Source organism: Sorex araneus, chromosome X (assembly GCF_027595985.1).
Source record: "Sorex araneus isolate mSorAra2 chromosome X, mSorAra2.pri, whole genome shotgun sequence".
NCBI classification, from domain to species: Eukaryota; Metazoa; Chordata; class Mammalia; order Eulipotyphla; family Soricidae; genus Sorex; species Sorex araneus.
Genome location: NC_073313.1, coordinates 358647564 through 358670041, shown reverse-complemented (window position 1 = coordinate 358670041; position 22478 = coordinate 358647564). Strand labels below are relative to the sequence as shown.

General features: G+C 40.7%; 1 protein-coding gene across 3 annotated transcripts in view; it reads left to right on the top strand.

The window, feature by feature from the left end:
- The window catches only part of ATAD2B (ATPase family AAA domain containing 2B), a 141911-nt gene that overhangs the window by 20704 nt on the left and 98729 nt on the right, over positions 1 to 22478 (top strand). For all 3 annotated transcript variants that reach the window (XM_055121610.1, XM_055121609.1, XM_055121611.1), the window contains exons 2-9: positions 256 to 407; positions 3930 to 3979; positions 4288 to 4441; positions 6372 to 6474; positions 8632 to 8740; positions 11517 to 11633; positions 17127 to 17202; positions 20329 to 20427. In XM_055121610.1, coding sequence (XP_054977585.1) covers positions 256 to 407; positions 3930 to 3979; positions 4288 to 4441; positions 6372 to 6474; positions 8632 to 8740; positions 11517 to 11633; positions 17127 to 17202; positions 20329 to 20427 — 860 coding nt within the window. The remainder of the gene's footprint in view (positions 1 to 255; positions 408 to 3929; positions 3980 to 4287; positions 4442 to 6371; positions 6475 to 8631; positions 8741 to 11516; positions 11634 to 17126; positions 17203 to 20328; positions 20428 to 22478) is intronic.

The window sequence follows — 22478 nt, the reverse complement described above, 5'->3', positions numbered from 1 at the left end:
CTATCAGTTGTACTGTCTCTCCAGTCCTGAGTTTGTTTACACATTTTGACTGTGTGTATGCTGAGAATTCTAGGTTGGAAGCTTTCAGTGCATAAGGAGACAAATGCACATCCATGTACCACTGCTAAGTGCATTGCTGCGCTGCTTACTTTTTGAGTGGTGTGACAAGCAATTTATTAATATACACTGTCCCTCATTTTGATGCATTCATTATGTTTTAGTAATAATCACAGACATTTAAATTTTATCTTTCAGAAGGCTGAAATTGATGGTAGTTTAAGTGATAGCCACGTGTCTCCACCAGCCAAACGCACTTTGAAACAACCTGATTCTGTTTGCAAAGACAAATCAAAATCACGAAGTACAGGTCAGCGAGAGGAATGGAACATATCAACTGGACAGGCCAGGTGAGCAGTGAAAATTCATTGTTGGGTTTTTTCATGAGTTATTTGGTATGATTTGGGATTGATATTAACATTGATATTCTTGCTACTAGTGTATAGAAATTTTGTAAATGTACAAATGTGTAAAACTTAAAAATTTTGCATGACATTAAATTTTCTCTGAATATACTTACTATTGAACATTTTTTGTTTTGTTTTGTTTGGGGGCCACACCTGGTGGTACTCAGGGCTTACTCCTGGCTCTGCACTCAGGAACTATTCCTGATGGAGCTCTGAGGACCATCTGGGTTGCCTGGGATTGAACCTGGGCTGGCCAAATGCAAGGAAGCTCCCTATCTGCTGTACTATTGCTCCGGCTCTATTAAACATTTGTTTTATAAAAAGTATGAAACAAAACTACTATTCCTAAAGTAATACGGGTTAGCACACCTTGAATATGAATAAGATTTATAATCCTGAACATTTTAATAACATGGTTACAATTTTACTTTTATTGGAAAATAAATGAAATCAGCTTTTCTTAAATTGTTAAATATTCCACTTGAATTGTTAAAATATAACAAAGTTTAAATTTCTTTTGTTTTTGTTGTTGGTTTGGGGCCATACCTGGTGATGTACAGGGGTTACTCCTGGCTCTTCACTCAGGAATTTCCTGGCTCAGGGGATGCCAGGGATGGAACCCAGGTTGGCTGCGTGCAAGGCAAGTGCCTTAACCACTGCACTATCTCTCTGGCCCCACAAAGTTTAAATTTCTAACCAAACATTTTCATGTTTGCTTTCTATCAGGAAAACTTGGTTTTGCTTGTCAAATGGCAGTAACCTAATGCAGTAATCACACACTTAAGAAAAATTTTTTAGGGCCAGAGAGTGGCTTAGAGGGCTATGTCATTGAAAGACACATGCTTTGCGTGAAGGAGCCCTGGTTCTACCCATGATGATGCCACATAGTCCTCTGAGCTCCTAGTCAGGAGCAGATGTCTCTCACCCTTCCTGAGCATCTGCCAATGTGGCCCAAAGATCCCTCACCAAAATGTGAGAGAGAGAGAAAGGAAAAAAAAAAAAAACTTTTAAATTTTGAACTCAGAATCTTTCACTTTTTTCTCAAAGTAGTTCTGATGTTCTGATGACAAAAGTGAAAGGGAAGCTCCTTTGGTTTCCTTTGGTTTCTTCACTCTTTGAATCATTTTAAAACATTTTGATTGTATGCATGTAGGTAAATTCTGGCTACTTTTATTTCCAGGTAAAATATCCTTGGGTTTCAAAGGGTTGCAGTGTAAACCATACATGTACATTTAATCTAGTTCCTTAGGAGTTTGTAGTTAATATAATATGTCCCAGAACAGGTACCGCTTTATATTATTTTATTTATTTTGCAGTGCCAGGAGTGGAATCCAGTTTTTTAAATACTTTTTTTTTTTTCTTTTTGGGTCACACCTGGTGATGCACAGGGGTTACTCCTGGCTCTGCACTCAGGAATTACCCCTGGCCGTGCTCAGGGGACCATATGGGATGCTGGGATTTGAACCTGGGTCAGCCGCGTGCAAGGCAAACGCCCTACCCGCTGTGCTATCTCTCCAGCCCCCTTAAATACTTTTCTTAAATACTACACACATGTCAGCAAGTACTCTGTCACTCAGCTACATCCTCAGTCCTAGATGTACCTCTCTCTTTTTTTTTTTTTTAAAGTTTTAGTTGGGGTCTGTTCCTGATTGTGCTCAGAGGCCATTTACAGTCATACCCAGTGGTCTGCCAGACATGTGTTGCTGGGGTCAGACACTTGGGCCAAATCCCTGTTTCCTTAAATAGACATTTTAAACTTTTACTATTCATAAGTTAGTATGCAGAGTGCTGGCGTGATAAAAAAGCTGCAGTATTTCAGTTAAATGATTTCTGCATACTATAACAGAACAGAAAATAATCATACACACTCAATATTTTCTTTTTTGTTTGTCTTTTTTTGTGTTTTTTGGGCCACACCTGGCTGTGCTTTTCTCCTGGCTCTGTGCTCAGAGATTACTCCTTGCAGGGTCAGGGGACCATATCGGGTGCTGGGGATTGAACCTGGGTCAGCTGCATGAGGCAAGCACCTTACCTGACATACTAACTGTTTAGTCCCGTATTTACTGTTTTCTAAATTTCCTCCTTGGGTTAGTTTTTTAATATTGAAAATAATAAAATTGTTGAATGTTTAAGAAAAATCTAAGTGATTATATTAATTACATAACAATTTAGGTTAAAAAAAAATCTCATTTTTGGGGGGTTGGGAGGGGCACACCCAGTGATGCCTCAGGGCTTACTCCTGGCTCTGTTCCCAGATATTACTCCTGGTGGTGCTTTGGGGACAATATGGGTTCCAGAAACCCTGTTTGGCTGCATGCAAGGCAAATGCCCTACTGGCCGTACTACCATTCTGGCTCTGTTTTGTTTTGGGGTCACATCTTGGTGGTGATAGACTGGGGGCAGTTTCTGATCTTATCCTCATGGATAACACACCACATAGTATTTGGAGGACCATTGATAGGGTCTCATACTTGAAAGCCAGTCTTCCAACTCTTTTAACTATCTTCGTGGCCCTACTTTTTTTTCTTTCTGGTTTTTGGGCAACAGGCAGTGGTGCTCAGGGCTTACTCCTGGCTCTACACTGAGGGATCACGCCTGAATGGTCTTGAGGAACATTTGTGGTTTTGAGGATCAAACCTGGGTCTGTTGCGTGCAAGTGCTGTACTATATTACCCACTGTACTATTGCTTCAGCCTGTAGTGTTTTTTGTTTTTCTTTTTTCTTTTTGTGTCACACCTGACATGCACAGGGATTACTCCTGGCTCATGCACTCAGGAATCATTCCTGGCGGTGCTTGGGGAACCATATGGGATGCTGGGAATTGAACCTGGATTGGCCATGTGCAAGGCAACTGCCCTACCCACTGTGCTGTCGCTTCAGCCCCTGATTTCTTTTTTTAATCTTTATATTTTCATGACTATGTTATCTGCTAAGTAATTTAAAGTTTTCTTCCTGTACCCCAAAGAGGGAATTATTGTTTTGAGGTACTAGCTAAGTTTTTATTAGTTTGTCAATTTAGAGTATAAATATAATATTTTAAAAGAATTACTCAGTGGCACTGGTTTTTTAAATACTTTTCTTAATTATCTTAATTTATTATTAGAATTTTATTTTAAATCAAAATTATAGTAAATATTTGTGATCTTTGCTGGTTGTGGTATCAGTTAACTTTATGGTAAATGTTAAGCCTTTAATTAGATTTTTTTAATAGAGATTAAATGAAAAATTTGAAACATTTTAGTTTAAAACCTGTTATTAAAGCTTTTCTTGCATAATTAAATCACTCTTAATTAACTAGTATGTTTTATTAATTGAAATTTTTCAATATTAGTGAAAAACGTTATATTCTTAAAAAGTATTAGAATTCTGACAGTTTAAAGATTAAAATAATTCAATAATATTACATTTCTTGCTTCTTTAAATAAATGTTGATGTGTTTGCATATTAAATATAATTGTGTTCTAGGTTAACTTCTCAGCCTGGTGCTACATTACCAAACGGACATAGTAGCTTATGTGAGTATTCTATTATGAAACTGGTTAATATTGAAATTCTTACAATGTTGTTAGAGTGGGGTAAAATAGTGATTTACTAATACAATCAGTATATAATCAGAAATGACTGGATTACAGTCATAATAAAAACAAATGTAATTATAAAGTGCAGAAAATTAGTACAACAAAAAAATTATATGACTTTTCAAAAAGCTTATATTATTGGCTGTTGAAAGCATTGAGTCAGCTTTTCAAAAGTACTTTTTAAAGTTTATTTTTCTTTCTTCCTGAACTATGTACTTTAAATGGAAATATTTCTTTTCTTGTAGCACTTCGAAGCCATCCCCTTCGAGGGGAAAAGAAGGGAGATGGGGACCTCTCTTGTATAAATGGTGACATGGAAGTCAGAAAAAGTTGTCGTTCTAGGAAAAACAGATTTGAAAGTGTGAACCAGAGTTTATTATTTGATCAGCTAGTAAATAGGTATGCCATCCTTTTTTTTAATTTTAATTTTTTTAGGTATGCCATAAGTAATTTCATTTAATTATTTGATCTTCAAGCTGTTACTTTTTTTTTATTACTCCTTGTTCTGCACTCAGGAATTACTCCTGACAGTGCTTGGGAAACAATATGGAATGCCGGGGATTGAATCCAGGGTGGTATGTGCAAGGCAAGTGCCCTACCTGCTGTATGATCTCTCTTGCTTCAAGCCAATTTACAGTGTGTGTGTGTGTGTGTGTGTGTGTGTGTGTGTGTGTGTGTTTTGGGACGGGGTGGACCTGGTGATGCTGAGGATTCACTCCTAGTGGTACTGTTGGGGGCCATATGGGGTGCTGGGGATTGAACCCGAGTTGAGGCTACATTCAAGGCCTACCCGCTATACTATCTCTCCTGCCCTGAGCCAGTTACATATTAAAAAGTGTAACTTAAGTACTGACGGAGCAATAATGTCTTTATTTAGTGTCAGTTTTTCTTCAAATTACTAGATTCAAAACAAATTATGTAATTAAATATTGACGTTCTTTTAAAGTTATTTTATTAAAATTCTTGTTTTGTTTGGGCCACACTCAGCAGTGCTCAGGGTTTGCTCCTGGTTCTGTACTAAAGGATCATTCTTCATGGAGTATGGGGGATTGAATCTGGGTCTGAGGAGTGCAAGGCAAATGCCCTACCTGTAGTATTATTGCTCTGACTCCTTAAACCTGTTCTGTATTATAATATAAGAAGTAATTTAATTCTCTTCACTACTGTGGTTCTTTACTATTTAACATTTGTATTTTCTTAACATTTGTGTTTTTGAAAAATTCCAAGCAATCTAACATTGTTGGTTCATAGTAAGTATAGTTTTCTTAGTCAAGACTTTGAATTAATTGTCATTTAAAACTTGATATATGGGATTTAGTTAATGAGAGGCTAAGGGATTATTTAGCAGCTGTATCTAAAGAAACTTTATTCCGGGCTGGAGCGATAGCACAGTGGGTAGGGCGTTTGCCTTGCACGCGGCCGACCGGGTTCTAATCCCAGCATCCTATATGGTCCCCTGAGCACCGCCAGGGGTAATTCCTGAGTGAAGAGCCAGGAGTAACCCCTGTGCATCGCCGGGTGTGACCCAAAAACCAAAAAAAAAAACAAAAAAAAAAAAACAACTTTATTCTCAGATAAGAAATCAGCCTACTTAATCCTTGAAGTAACTAAAGAATAGAGTTCAGTATAATTCTTATTTGATAGGAGAGGAACTACTCTATGATGATAATGTCAAATTTGAGTATTTCTAAACTACTAAAATGTATTCAAAAGATAAAATGGGCTATTTTATAGATGTCAGTGTTTTATAAGTTCTAAAATACTATCTCTTCAAATAACCTAAAATTGGCCCTTGTACTTACAATTTAAGAATTTTTGCAGTTTGTAATTTTATCTTTATTTTCTTTTTGGTTTCTTTTTGGGCCAAACTCGTTGATGCTCAGGGCTCACTCCTGGCTCTTCACTAAGGAATCACTCCTGGCAGTGTTTGGGGACCATATGGGATGCTGGGGAGTTGAACTCTGGTCCTCCATGTGCAACACAAACACCCTACTCACTGTACTATATGCTCCAGTCCTGTAATTCCAGCTTTAATGAAAAGGTTACATTTTTTTCCTTGGATTCGGTAGTTAATTATTTGTAGTGGCATTGTGGATTTAATATCTGGAGCCTTACAAAGTTTCAATAAATACACCAATGTAGAAGATATTTTGAATCCATTTGGTATTGTTTTCTGATGGATGCTGGATAAGAAAGTTAGTTGGAATACTGTACAGTTATATATATCAGATAATTTATAATGCTTTTGTATAAACTCTTTTATAATGTGGCCTAATCATTGTATGTCCTATGCTGATTGGCTGATCCTGGTTGTATTTTATGATTGTAGTACTGCCGAAGCTGTCCTCCAGGAGATGGATAACATCAATATCAGACGGAATCGTCGGTCAGGAGAAGTAGAAAGACTTCGAATGTGGACAGATACAGAATTTGTGAGCATTTTAACTGTTAACAGTCTTTACAAAAATATTCTTTGTTTTGGGACCACACCTAGCAGTGCTCAGGGACTGCACCTGGCTTAGTGCTGGGAGTCACTCTTGCACCAGTGATTGAACCTGGGCTCCTTGCGTATATGCTGAGCATATGCTCCAGCCCTTTGGGATGTCTCCTCGGCACCTGCAGATGCTTTTAAGCTTGACTGAGGAAGCCAAATAGAATAAGCGTTATTTTAATTGTTCTTCTCTTACTTCTAATTCAGTTTGAAATTTTCTTTTTTCTGCTATACCAAGGGCTTCATGCATGTAAGGCAGGCCCAACCTCCCCAGCTCACCCTCCCTCGTTCCCTCCTCCCTTATTCCCTCCCTTACTGTTTTTGGGCAACACCTGGCCACACCAGAGTTTACTCCTTGTGGTGTTCGGGAGACCATATTCAGTGCCAAGAATTTGAAATGGGATCAGCTGCGTTACCCCTGTACTATCTCTTTGACCCTTGTTTCTTCTTTTCTTTGGGGGGATACATGTGATGCATGAACACTAATATGTATCTTGATCTTGAATTAGCTGGGGATTTTATTGCTTTCACTCTTTTATCCATATGCTACTTGACACACTTTTCCAAAAAGACCATCATCACCAGAAGTATCATCTTTTCATACAACTTGGGAGAGGGGTTCACATCTGTTGATGTTCAGAGGTTACTCCTGGCTCTGCACTCAGAAATTACTCCTGGAAGTGCTCATGGGACTGTATGGGATGTCAGGGATTGAACCCAGGTCAGCTGTGTGCAAGACAGGACCCTACCTGCTATATTATCTCTCTAGGTCCTAATTTCATTACTTTTTTTTTTTTTTTTGGCTTTTTGGGTCACACCCGGCGATGCTCAGAGATGACTCCTGGCTCTGCACTTAGGAATCACTCGTGGCAGTGCTCGGGGGACCATATGGGATGCTGGGAATCGAACCTGGGTTGGCTACATGCAAGGCAAATGCCCTACCCGCTGTACTATCGCTCCAGCCCCTCATTACTTTTTTTGATCTGAACTTTTAGAGGTTTTTCTTTTAATGTATACTGTATTAATTAAATGCATTTTGATTATAATCATCTGTTCTTGACTTTATCTAATCACACATCATTGTTTCATTGTAAACATAATACTTTCTTGGGCATGGGCTCCCTTTTGGTGCACAGGAGCCATGGGATGCCAGGGGTGAAATCCAGGGTCTCATGCATGCATGGCATGTGTTCCAGTTCTTTGACTATTGGTCTAATCTATACATGTGAAGCAGATCGTTCTTATTCCCCCTTTTTTGTGGGGGAGGTTGCAACCTGGGGACCCCTTTTGATAGTTCTTGGCCAGCTGGACTTGTGATTCAATTTGAGGGCTTGAGGATGTGGTGTTACTTAGGCCTATCAGTGCCAAAGTTTACCTGGGCCCACTGTGGTGGTGTTTGGGGATTCTGAAGGCTACGTCCTGCAGTATTTGGGGGTACCTCTAGGGCTACACCTGCAATGCTTGGGGACCATCTGGTGCTGGGGATTAAACCAGGATTGACTTCATGCAAAGCATACTCTTTTTTTCTTTTTTGGGGGTGTGTATTTGTTTTGGGGCCACACCCAATAGTGCTTAGGGCTTACTCCTGTCTCTGAATTCAAGGATCACTCCTGGAGAGGATCCTTGGGATGTAAGAACATATGGAAATGTAGGTTAGCTGAGTGCAAGGCAAGCACCGTACCTGCTGTAGTATCACTCAGGCACACAAGACATACACTTGAACTCTCCTTTCTCTTTGGTCTCATCACCCTGTGTTCCTGACCCCTACCCTCAGGTGCTTGCCATCTCCTGAAGCTGTATCTCCTCAGACATCAACAAGTTTTGCTTTGTTTTTTGGCTATTTGTCTAAACCTGGTGATGTTCAGGGGTTATTCCAGTTTTGTGCTCAGGAATCATTCCTGATGACTGTTGCAAACCATATGGAATTCCAGGTATCGAACCCATGTGGGCCATGTGCAAGGCAAACATCCCACCCACTATCAGTCCTGCCCCAGCCCTCAGTAAGTTTCAATGAGTGGATATAGTACCTTAGATTAATGATACTTATTGCGAGGAGTGAATTCTATACTAGTATTTGACAGATTTATTTCTTTAAAAGGAAAACATGGATATGTATTCAAGAGTAAAAAGGAGAAGAAAGTCATTGAGAAGAAATAGTTACGGTATACAGAATCATCATGAAGTTTCTACTGAAGGCGAAGAGGAAGGTTTGTAAAGCACCTTTTTTTATTTGGTGTGTGTGGTGCGGGGGATTGAACCCAGTGTCTCAGGCATGTGCTCTCTTGTTGAGCTATATGCCTGACCTGTTAAGCTGGTTTAATTCTTAGGGGACAACTATTTAGGTACCTAAAGTATGATTTTAAAATGTTTTTATGGTTCTGTGCTATACCCAGCAGTGCTCATTGGCAGTGCTTGGTTCTGTGCTTAGGGGTCACTTCTGGAGGTGATTGGAGGTTATTGCTGGGATTCAGACTCAGGCTTCCTGTGCACAAAGTATGTGCTTAGCCTGTTGTCCTTCTCAATCCTTTATAAATGGATGCCTCTATCCATAATTACTTTCTTTCCATAGCTTTTCAATCTCAAGATTATTGGGGCCCTAAATATAGTTATGGACAGATTTTGTTTATGGGCATTCCTGGTGGTACTCAGCACTCAGTCTTGGCTCTGTGTTCAGGGATTAGGGAATCAAGGATGTAGGATGCTGGGGATCAAACTTGGTTTGGCTGTGTACCAGGCAAATGCCCTAACTGCTGTAAATGGTGATGCTTAGAAACAGATTCTTAATACTAGTGGAACCTTGTACCAATGGGACCTTTGTGGAGGCCTGTCTTGGTTCTGAACTAATGAATACTGAATTTATAGTGCCGGAGCTGGAAATACTTTCGCTTGAAAGATTATAAACTGATATATCTATCAAATTCTATTATATAGTTGTTAATACTTATGATATGGATTTTTGGAAGATTGGTTGTATTTCAAATGCAGGGTAGTTGTATTTTACCAGGAAATCTCTTATTTATTTCTACTTATATTGCTTATGGAGAAGTGTGAGTCTCTTTCTCAAATTGTGTTAACATACTAGCAGGTTACTTTTGCTTGTTTTTATTTTTTGCCACATCCAGTGGTGCTCAGGGTTTACTCTTGGCTCTTGGTCAACGGATCACTCCTGGTGGGGCTTGGAGAACTATATGAAGGTGCCTGGAATCGAACCTGGGTCGATGTGCAAGGCAGAAACCCTACCCGCTGTCCTATCTCCCTAGCCCCAAGTTATTTAGCCCCAACTTTTTTTTTTTTTTTAATTTGGAAATAGTGAAGCAAGGCATTTTCTATTGAACGTTGTGTAGGAAGAAGTGAGGAGAGAAAGCGGGAACATTTGTTGAGGAGAGATTGTGGAATTTCTCCAGAGTCAAAAAAGCAAGCAAGCAAAGAAACAGAAACAAGCAAGGGAGAACCTGGGCTTGGAGAGCAAGCTTCTATCCTTAGGTTTTGAGGATTTGATACTTCTGGTAAAGGTACTGTTAGTGAGGAAATGTTGCACTAGAACCACAGTTGTAGGATAACATTGGGTTTGTCCTTTCAGCCTTGCCGCAGAGAACTTAGTTTACCTTAAAGCAATGTCCTTTCTGTATGGACACAGGAAGACAGTTAATATTATGCTTTGTAATTTGGGAGCTGATTGACTCCAATAATATTTACTCCTGGGCATCTGCTTTCTCAACTCAGTTGCCCTTAGTTCCTAGGACCCCAAAAGCAGAGTCCCGACTAGGGACAGAATGGACCAGGGAAGCTGTGAGCTACCCTGGCATCGAAATGGGCTAGGCCAAAGCGCCACAATACTCAACTATAACTTGAGAATATGGTCATAGACAAATGCAGTCATGATCCAAAAGTAACGACAAGACTAGGACCATGACGGGGTTAGGAAGACTAATCTGGCCTGAGGACTGTGGTCTGGAAAATATAATGAGATGTCTTCGGGAAGAACCGAACTTTAAGTTTGATATATCTCTTACTGTGCCCATACGGAATGACATTGCTAGAAATATTAGAAGTAAATTTACTATAACTATTTAAGTGAATTACTAGCTGAGGAAGGAAGAAAGTGACACACCCTTGTTTGGATCCCACCCTTGAGCAGATCTAGTAATCTGGAGTAATTTCCTTAGATGAGATTTTGTTAATCTCCTGGAAGAGTGGTCTTTACCCTCTTTGTTGATTTGTTAATGTTCAACCCACCTTTTTGTCACCACCCTATGTAATTGCTATATAAACTAAGACTGTAAGGGGAGAAGGGGCAGAGGTAAGACAGAAGTAAGAAGAGACAGGCAAGAGAGAAAGAAGGAGAAGAGACAAGTGGAGAGAAGACAAAGAAGCAAGAGAAAACATAGAAGCAAAAGAGAAGACACAGAGACAGAGAGAGGTTGGAAGAGACTAGAGGACAGAGTCAGAGATAGATTTATAATGTGAATTTTGCCTGTTCATTAAATGAACCCTGCTTCTCTCACACTTTTGGCAGGAGTGCTAGTCATTTGCCTCTTTCCAGGCCCAAGCCTATAAATTTTTATCAAACTTATTTATTACTCATCATTTATTTTATTTTTGGCCATACCTGATGTCTGTAGCAGTTATAACTATCTTGTAAGAATTTTATATTTTTTAGTGCTTTTAAGTGAGTGGTATTTGGAAACCGACCTTATTGTATTTAATTAGGTATTTAATGAAATTCCCTGCTGTAAAATTGCTTTGTTTGAAGAGTAAAAGGGGTAAAAGACATACTCACATCAATATTGTAGAGACTTTTTTTTATATATATAGGAAGTGCATTTTCTATTGTTAAGGTTGATTTTTAATTATATTTATTTTCACTTTTTCATAAAATGCCAACACTCTTTTATACCACTAGTGCAGAATGTGTAAGAGTCTACTAGTTCTTGTGTATTAAAACAGTGCTTTTTCAAATTTCTTTTGTGTATGGGAAACTAGAATCTCAAGAAGAAGATGGAGACATAGAAGTTGAAGAGGCAGAAGGAGAAGAAAATGATAGACCATATAATTTGAGACAGAGAAAAACAGTGGATCGGTATCAAGCACCTCCAATAGGTAGGATACTCTTAATTTCTTTCCTTTTTGTAGTTGAGTCTTCTCTATCCGCTTTAAAAAAAGTTAGTGTTGCTTAATTTGGAAGAATGAGATCTCTCTGGTTCTTTCTCTCTCCCTCTCTGATCTCTGATTCTCCCTCTCTCCCTCTCTGATTCTCTCTCTCTCTCTCTCTCTCTCTCTCTCTCTCTCTCTCTCTTGCTGCCCGTGTTGGCTCTGCACTCAGGAATTATTCTTGTGTGTGTAATCTCTGGGGTGGCTAGGGAAAGCCTGGACGACGCTCTTTCCCTCCCTCCCTCCCTCCCTCCCTCCCTCCCTCCCTCCCTCCCTCCTTTCCTCCCTCCCTCCCTCCCTCCCTCCCTCCCTCCCTCCCTCTCTTTTTCTCTCTTTTTCTCACTCTCCCCTTCTCCCCTATCTCCCTCTCCCCCCCTCTCTCTCTCCCTTTCCTGCTCTCCCCTCTTTCTCTTTCTTTCTCTTTCTCTTTCTCTCTCTCCCCCTCTCCCCTATCTCCCCCCCATCTCCCCCCCTCTCTCTCGCTTGCTCTTGCTCTCTCCTGCTATCCCTCCCTCCCTTATTCCTTCCCTCCCTCCCACTCCCTTCTGTCTCTCCCTCTCCATGTTTGGTGAACTCCCGCTGCTCCCCCATGCCATTGGCAGTCGAAGGAGGAAACTAGGATCACCAGGCTGGTTGATGATCAGTTTGTTCCATTCTCCCCATGGGCCTGTTCCAGTCTCACCAAGCCCCTCATTCTAGTCTCCACTGCTCCTTATTCCTGTCTCCTCTATCTCTCCCGCTCATCTCTCTTCACTCCATCTCACAGCTGCCTCTATTATCTCTCCAAGCTTGCTACTGAATTCTTCCCCTACGCATTCTTCTCTCTCTGTCCCCCATGCTGATTTCTCTGCTCCATCTTGCTGCCCTGGTCTCTCTCTCCTCTCTCTCCAACTCTCTGTATTGAGGGTAGTTACTACATCCTGTCCATAGCAAAAATCAACAGCAGAAAGGCCTTCCCTTGCTCACAGGCAAAATACCACTTAAGGTGTTTTTCTCTTTTCCTCTCAGTCCAATAACTTAATTAACATCTTAATTCTACTTCTTCTTCTTTTTTTTTTTTTTTTGCATTTTGGGTCACACCCAGCGGTGCACATGGATTATTCCTGGCTCTGCACTCAGGAATTATCCCTGGCTGTGCTCAGGGAACCATGTGGGATGCTGGGAATCGAACCCGGGTTGGCCGCGTGCAAGGCAAACGGCTACCTGCTGTGCTATCGCTCCAGCCCCATTAATTCTACTTCTTAATATTAGTTATTTTACATGGACAAAGTAAGAGATACATTGAACTTGTAGGGTGGTTCTCCTGGGAACATCTTGCCACAGACTCAGACTACAGTGCTCAGGTTGGATTAATCATTCCTAACCCTAGCAGGGTCTGAATCTAGTTATTGCTTTTTGGATCATGACAGCATTTGTCCGTGACCATGCTCTTTACTTATAGTTAAGCATTATGGCATTTTGGCCAGGCCCATTTTGACACCAGCGTAGCATATAGCTCACAGCTTGCCCTGGGTCACTAGTCCCTCGTTGGACCCTGCTTTTGGAGTGCTAGGAAGGGCAACTGAGGCTTAGGTCTAGAGAACAGATGCCCCGGAGGTAATACTATCTGGAGTCAGTTAACTCCCATGTTACAAAAGCATAGCCTTAACTGTCTTCTTGTGCCCATACTAAAAGGACATTGCTCTGAATTAACTATGCAGAGGACTTAAGGAAGGGAAAAACAATATTTACAGGTCAATAGAGCACAAAGAAAGAAGTTACAAGTAAACACAGAGGAATGGGAGCACTGTGATGGGAGTAACCCAATAAACCTAAGCTCCCTGTGACAAGATGGAAGGGACAAACCAATGTTATCCTACACTGGTGGGTCTTTTTTTTTTTTTGCTTTTTGGGTCACACCCAGCAGTGTATAGGGGTTACTCCTGCCTCTGCACTCAGGAATTACTCCTGGCGGTGCTGGGGGACCATATGGGATGCTGGGAATTGAACCTGGGTTGGCCTCGTGCAAGGCAAACACCCCACCCGCTATACTATCCGCTCCAGTACTGCTCGTGCGCCTTGGGGGACTAGATAAGATGCTGCAAATCGAACCTGGGTTGGCTCTCTGTAAGGCAAGTGTCCTACCTACTGCCTTATCACTATGTTCCCATCTCTTGCACTTTAAAATAATGATTGTTGTTCCTGGAAGTTGTGTGTAATAACTATCTCACTAGAAGCATGACAAGAATTCAGACATTCCCCTGCTCTTGTTTGAAGTCTTGTCCACAGATAGCCCTGTTGTAAATGACAGATGTATTCGAGGATAGAAAAAAGATAGTCAGCCTTGGGAAAAAAAAGTTAAAGTCAATTGAAGTGTAATTAAATGCACCTAATGTGCACAATTTGACAAATTTGAAATATCTTGGGTATTAAATATATATATATATTAAGACACAAATTTATTATACTTATGAAAGTATCAGAATATGTTCACCAAACCCCTAAACATCCTGCCTGTCATTTAGTAGTAACCTACTTGCATCTTCTTTTGAGCTCTCAGGAAGCCACTGATCTACTCTTTTGAGGATGAGGGCCCACATTTGGTGGTATTCAGGGCTTTCTCCTGGCTCAGTGCTCAGAGATTACGCCTGTCGTGGCTCAGGGGGAAATATGTGGTGCTGGCGATCGAAACTGGGTCTGCTGATGTACTGTCTTCCGGCTTCCTGATCTGATTTTGATATTTAGCAAAAAATAATATATCAAAAAAAGCTTAGTCAAAAGTTGTATAGATTTTTTTTTTTTTTTTGCTTTTTGGGTCACACCTGGCGATGCACAGGGGTTACTCCTGGCTCTGCACTCAGGAATCACCCCTGGCCGTGCTCAGGGGACCATATGGGATGCTGGGATTCGAACCCGGGTCGGCCGAGTGCAAGGCAAACGCCCTACCCGCTGTGCTATCGCTCCAGCCCCAAAAGTTGTATAGATTTTTTTCTACAGTTTTAAATGAACATTTGGATTGTTGACATTTTATTGTTTGGCTATTATAAATTGTTGTGAGTATTCGTTTATGTGCAGGTTTTCCTTTGGACAAGTGTTTTTATTTTTTTAATTATATAAATATAGAATGACTGGATTTCATGATTAGATATATTTAACTTTTCCTTTTTTTTTTATTCTTTTTTGGTGGTGCTGAGTGTATTGAACCCAGGATCTCAGGGCAAGCACTCTACTGCTGAGTCACCTCCATAGCTCCTTATGTTTAACTTTCTAAGATGTTTACAGTTGTTTTCATTTCTCTAATGTCGATGTACATCTTATTATGTGCAAATTTACAAACAATATCTCAGAATTGTCAGATCAAATATCTTGCCCATTTTTTCGAATGAGTCTTTCTGCTGAGTTTGAGTTCCTCATATAAGTCTTTTTGAAGGGGATTTATAAGCCTTTTTTTTTTTTTTTTTTTTTTTGCTTTTTGGGTCACCCCTGGCTCTGCACTCAGGAATTACCCCTGGTGGTGCTCAGGGGACCATATGGGATGCTGGGAATCGAACCCAGCTCGGCCGCGTGCAAGGCAAACGCCCTGCCCACTGTGCAATCACTCCAGCCCCTATAAGCATTTTCTTAGTCTGGAGTTTTTTTGTTGTTGTTCTTATTTTGCAGCCACACCCAACTCTGCTTGCCAGAATCATTTCTGTTGGTGCTCAGGGGACCTTATGGGATCGGCCATCCCAGGTTGGCTATATGTAAGGCAAGTGCCTTACCTGCTCACTATCTCTCCTGCCCCGAGAAATTATACAGAAGGGTGTTTTTTTTTTTTTGGTGATGGTGTGAAAATCAAACCAGGTCATTATCCCCTCAAACATGTTTAACTAACTGCTGGGTGTTGCCCTAAGTGTCCATCCCTACCCTACCCCATCCTCAACTCTGTTAGGGTGTCCTGTTAGTCCCTGGCACTGCATGAGCTAAGCAGCACCATTCGGATCCTTGGGTGCACTGGCCCAGGTGCACTGAGCACTGGGTCTCCTGAGCACTGTTTGGGAGACCTAATACCTGCTCTCCTGCCCGTTGTACCACGCCCCCCCCCCCACAAAATTTTATTTCACCCGGGAAGTATAGCTCAGCAGGTTTGATTGAACTATAGATTTGATCCCTGACACCATATGATCCCCTCAGCACTTTCTCGGAGTGACCCTGAGCTCTGAGTTAGGTGTTATTCCTCTGCACCGCTAATATGTGGACCAAAAACAACCAACAATTTTTAATGACTGAACTTTTGGTAGTATACCACAGATATTCCACAGAACTGTAGTATAACACAGCTTTGTTGGATCCAAGATCACAAAGATTGAGTTTAACATCATTTTAGAATGTTTATTTGCAACTTAGGAGTATTAGCACAAAGTTTATTTTATTTTTTTGGTTTTTTTTTTTTTTTTTTTTGGTTTTTTGGGTCACACTTGGCGATGCACAGGGGCTACTCCTGGCTCTGCACTCAGGAATTACTCCTGGCGGTGCTCAGGGGACCATATGGGATGCTGGGAATTGAACCCGGGTCGGCCGCGTGCAAGGCAAACGCCCTACCCGCCGTGCTATCACTCCAGCCCCTATTTTATTTTTTTTTTAAATTTTGTTTTATTGATTCACTGTGAGATTATAGTTACAAGCTTTCACGTTTGAGTTACAATCATTCAAACACCTATCCCTCCACCAGCGCACATTCCCCACCACCAATATCCCCAGTGTACCCTCACCTTTCCACCCTCCTACTGCCTCCATGGCAGACAATATTCTCCATACTCTCTCTACTTTTGGGCTTATAGTTTGCAATGCAGATACTAAGAGGTTATGATGTTTGGTCCTTTTATCTACTTTCGGCACACAACTCCCATCCCGACTGATTCCTCCAACCATCATTTCCTTAGTGATCCTTTTTCTATTCCAGCTGACTTCTCCCTGCCCACTCATGAGGCAGGTTTCCAACTATGGAGCAATCTTCCTGACCCTTATATCTACTGTCCTTGGGTGTTGGTCTCGTGTGTTATGTTATTTTATATTCCACAAATGAGTGTAGTCCTTCTACATCTGTCCCTTTCTTTCTGAGTCATATCACATAGTATAATACTCTCCATGTCTATCTACTTATAAGCAGATTTCATGACTTCATCTCTCCTAAAAGGTGCGTAGTATTCCATTGTGTAGATGTACCAAAGTTTCTTTAACCAGTCGTCTGTTCTCAGGCACTTGGTTGTTTCCAGATTTTGGCTATTGTGCACAGTGCTGCAGTGAACATATAGGCACAGACTAGCACAAAATTTTAATTTTTATTGTACTCTTTCCAGATAGCATTTGGAACCTGGAACCATATGGCTTGCCTATTTTTAGAAAATGAACAGAAACAATTACTACTGCTTTAATGTAATGATTTATTAATTTGTAATTTTTATGTTAATTTTTTTCATAAAGTACCCGCTCATCAAAAAAAGAGGGAAAACACTCTGTTTGATATTCACAGATCTCCAGCAAGAAGAAGCCATATCAGGTATGTTTGTGGTTTTTGATATTTGTGGGGTTGGAGCTTGAACCCAGGGCTGAACACTTGTGATTCAGGTGCTCTACTGCTGAGCTAAATATTTACATCTGACACTTAGATATTCTTCAAATAATATATTATACTTCATGACTAGAACAGGGTGTAGGGATTTTAATGATAATGTCAATCAGGGACTAAGTAGAATCCTTAGTTGGTGACAAATAGTTACTCCCCTACATGTGGCTTTATTTTGCTTAGAATAGTTATTATTTAGACAATTATATTTCCTAAAGCTACATAGTTTTCAGGACTTTTAGTAGAATTAAATCTAAGTAATTCAGACTTCTTTTACTTGAAATATTGATTTGAATAGTTTTTTGCTGTCCTTTGTCTCTCCTTTGCTTTTTCTTTTTTATGTAGATACAAAGGAGAAAAGTTTTGAAAAGCAAAACTTTCTAAAAGTATTTCTTTTGAAACTATCTTGTCTGTTGTGTTTTCTGAAAAAATAATATGTTTGCCTTTGTGCAAAGATAAAGTGAAACCATTGAGCTGTCTCTCTGGCACTTAGTTAACTGCCTTTTTAGTATTGTAAAAATGGTTGTGGTTAGAAACCTACAGGTTTTTTATTTTTTATTTTTTTGGCCACATCTACCTGTGTTCAGGATTTATTCTTGGTTCTGTGCTCAGAAATTCCTGGTAGTACTCAGGGTACCTTATAGGGTGCTGGGAATCCAGCCTAGTTCAGCTCTGTGTGAGGCAGGCCCCCTACTTACTATACCATCTCTTTGGTTCTGAAATCTAATGCTTTCAAGGAGTTCACTGTTTTCTAAATTTTAGTACATTTAAATTAAAAAAAAAATTTTTTTTATTGAATCACCATGTGAAAAGTTACAAAGCTTTCAGGCTTAAGTCTCAGTCATACAATGATCCAAACACCCATCCCTTCACCAGTGCACATGTTCCACCACCGGGAACCCCAGTATACCTCCCACCCCACCCCCACCCCCCGCCTATGTGGCTGATGATTTTCACTTTACTTTCTCTTTACTTTGATTACATTCAGTATTTCAACAGAAAACTCACTATTATTATTTGGAATTTTCCCCCAACAATCAGATCTGCCGAAGAGGTAGCATTTGATAATTTGTTGTCTATTGCTGAGAATGAAGAGCATATGAGGTTTTGGATTTCTGGTATTTTAGTAACTAAGCCCAGAGAAATTTCTGCCAGAAATTGCATCATTGCAAGCTCATACCTCTGTTTAGTGGGCCTTATAAGATGGCCGTTGCCACGAAGCTGCTGGGGAAAGGAAAAGCCGGGAGAGAAAAACCTTTCCCCTCCTGGGGCGGCATGGGGCCGTAGCTTAGTTCACAGTCTAGAGACATTTCTGCAAGAAGCTGTTGTGCCGAAAGTAGTTAGTTGGGATCATGGGCGTTCAGCAATGGAGGGGGCCGCTCATGTGCGGCCGCTCGAGTCACATCTGGGCAGAGAGCGAGTACATTTAAATTTTATCCAGATTTAAGAGTTACAGAACTGATCCAACTTTTTTCCCTGGTTGGAAATGAATTGACTTATGTAACTTTTAAAGCTTTTTATTTTTTTAGCTTTTGAACACCCAGAGGTGCTTTGTTAGGTACCTCTGGCTCTGTGCTTCGGGAACTATGGTTGTCTCGGGGATTGAGCCCAGGGTCAACTGCATGTGAAGCAGGCACATTAACGTCTGTACTGTTTCTCAGGCACTTATTGGATGAGTCTCTGATTTCTCTATTTATTCCAGTTGTCAACTTTATCATCTATCAGATGATATATTTTGGTTTGTTTTCCGTATGTTTGTTCTATTCTTCTATTGAGTCATTGAAACATTTGAGTATGTTGTAATGCTTGTAAAACTAGTTCCCTTAAATTTTCCTTTGAAACTTTCTATTTAAGGTATTTTTTAGCATTATTAAGTTTTGTTTTAAAGTTATTTTTGTGATTCTTGCACATTTTGTTATGTTTTAGGAAACCAAGCATTTAAAAATTTTTTCTTTCATCATATGTTTTCTCTTGGGTGATTGTTTATGTGAGAGCAATTTAGTTTTTGTATGTTAGCTTTGTATGTTAGATTTCTTGCTCTCCCTCCCTCCCCCCTCCTTCTCTTCTCTTCTCTTCTCTTCTCTTCTCTTCTCTTCTCTTCTCTTCTCTTCTCTTCTCTTCTCTTCTCTTCTCTTCTCTTCTCTTCTCTTCTCTTCTCTTCTCTTCTCTTCTCTTCTCTTCTCTTCTCTCTTTCTCTCTTTTTCTCTCTGTGTCTATCTCTGTCTTTCTCTCTCTCTGCCTCTCTTTCTTGTTCTCAGAGATAACTCCTGGTGGTGCTTGGGGGAATCATATGTAGTGCCGGAGATTAAACCCAGGGTGTCCACGTGAAAGGCAAGCAACCTTATTGGCCATATCCTCTCTGGTCCTGTACTATGCTATTTCAAAATTAGGTTATGTTGGGATGGAACGATAGTACAGCAGATAGGGTGCTTGTCTTGCCTGTGGCCAACCCAGGTTCAATCCCCAGCACCCCACATGTTTCCTTTAGCCCTTCAGGAGTGATCCCTGAGTGCATAGTCAGGAGTAAGTCCTGGGCACTGATGGGTGTGGCCCCAAACAAACAAATAAAAATTAGATTGTTTCATTATTGAATTGTTAAGAGCGCTTTATATGCTCCATATTCAAAGTATTTATCAGATATATATTCGCACATACACATACAGACATATTATATATATAATTTGTTACTTTATGTAAATAAATGTTACTTTATGTAAATAAATTGAAAAACAGTTTTCTTAATTGTTGGGGTTATTCTTAGTGATACTTGTCAGGGCTTATGATGCTGGAGATCGAAACTTGACTTACACCACACCCATGATCTTCCAAGGCTATTTTACATTAATTTTTTTTTTCCTAGTGGTTTATTCTGTTTCTCTTATTAATTTTTTTAGGGGGTAATCGGGGGTGAGAGATCCACTACCCAGTGTGCTTAGGGGCTCCTATTTGCTCACTGCATGTGGGATCAAACTTGGGGCTACTGTCTGCAGAATATGTGCTCCAGCCCATTGAGCCATCTCCTGGCTTGATTTTTAAGAATTTTATATTTTCTTTAAATAGGAGAAAGAAGCATGCTATTCATAGTAGTGATACAACTTCTTCTGATGAAGAACGCTTTGAAAGAAGGAAGTCAAAGAGCATGGCAAGAGCAAGAAATAGGTTAGTAAATAAAATATGTATGGTTAAATTGAAGTAAGTTTTGTTTGTTACTTTGGGTCTCTCAAGTGGTACTCAGGAGGTTTGGGGCCCACATAGTGGCTCTCTGCCTAGTACACCCAGCTCAGTGTCTGGGCCTCAGAATGTGGTACTGCTTGGGCCTTGTGGTACTAGGGATTATCTGGGTAACCCCACAGATGTTTGGTGTCTTCAAGGACTGCATTGTGATGCTGAGAGACCATGTGATACTGGGGACTGGGGATTGAATGGGGGTCAGCCACCTGCAGAGCCTATGCCTGTCCTATTCTCTGATCTTAGTTTTTATTTTTGAATGTCTTTCTTATCTATACTAGCATTTTTCTAGAGCTAATATTTGACACAGTAATTTTAGTTTTTTTGTTTTTGGGCCACTCTTGGCGATGCGCAGGGCTTACTCCTGGCTCTGCACTTAGTTTTTAAAATTTTATTTTATTTTACTGAATCACCTTGAGATACAGTTACAGACTTACAAACTTTTGTGATTACGTTTCAGTCATACAGTGTTCAAGTACCTATCCCTCTGCCAGTGCCCATTCTCCACCACCAGTGTTCCCATTATCTCTCCTGCCATCCCCATCCCTTTCCATCCCCTGCGTCTATGGCAAGCACATTCCCTCTTACTCTCTCCTTTTGCGTGTTATGGTTTGCAATACAGGTATTACGTGGCCATCAGTTTAGTCCATAGTGTACTTTCAGCATTTATCTCCCATCCCAAGCGAGCCCTCCAAGCATCATTTACTTAGTGGGCCCATCTCTATCCCAGCTGCCTTTTCCCCCAGCATGTGAGACCGGTTTCCAAGCCGTGGAGCAATCCTCCTGGCTCTCACTGTTACTATCCTTAGTTGTTAGTCTCCTATTATGTTGCTTTATATTCCACAAATGTGCACTCAGAAATTATACCTGGTGGTGTGCAGGGGGCCATGTGGTGTTCTGGGGATTGAACCAGTGTTGGGCTCTTGGCAAAGCAAGGGCTTACCACTGTACTGTCTCCCCAGCTGCATGCCCACAACACATTGTTTTAGGCTAGAGTAATTTCCTCATTGTTGAATTTTAAATTCTTTTTTAATTTAATTTATTTTTTTCGACATCTGGCAGTGCTTAGGGGTTACTCCTGGCTCTCTGCTCAGAAATTGTTCCTGGCAGTGCCCGGGAACCCATATGGGATGCTGGGTTGATCAAACCCAGGTTGGTCATCTGAAAGGCAAGTGCCCTACTCACTATCCCTCTGGCTCCAAATTCTTTTGTTGTCACTATTCTTTAGGCCTTGGGCTGGAGCGATAGCACAGTGGTTGGGTGTTTGCCTTTCACGGGGGTCGACCCATGTTCGATTCCTCTGCCCCTCTTGGAGAGCCCGGCAATCTACCGAGAGTATCTCGCCCGCATGGCAGAGCCTGGCAAGCTACCTGTGGCGTATTGGATATACCAAAAACAGTGACAATAAGTCTCACAATGAGAGACGTTACTGGTGCCCGCTCGAGCAAATCGAGCAACAGGGATGACACTGACAGTGACAGTGATTCTTTAGGCCTTACCTGGTGGTGCTGGAGGATTGAGGATGTGATACTTGGCTTTAAATCTAGGGCCTCACACTTGGTGGACATATGTTCTATTTCATAAGTCACAGCCTTTGTCCTTTTATACCCTTACCTCCTAATTTGTAATTTTGTGTGTGTGTGTGGGCGGCGGTGGGGGGGCCCTCTGCATGCACCTGGCTTCTCAGGGCCGTTTCTGACATGGTACTTTGGGCTACTCTTGGCTATGCTCAGTGAACTTCACAGTGCTGGGTATTAAACCCAGGGTTCCCATGTAGATATCATGCACTGTAGCCTTTTGAGATATCTCATTTACCTGAACTTGGTAATTCTTTAAAAATTTTTTTTATTTACTATTTTATTTTTTATTTTTGACTACCTTCCGTGGAGTATTGTTGGGATCAGACCTGAGCCTCCTTTATGCCTACCATGTGCTTTGTTAGCCCTTTGAACTGTATTTTTGGCCTCTACTTTGTAATTTGT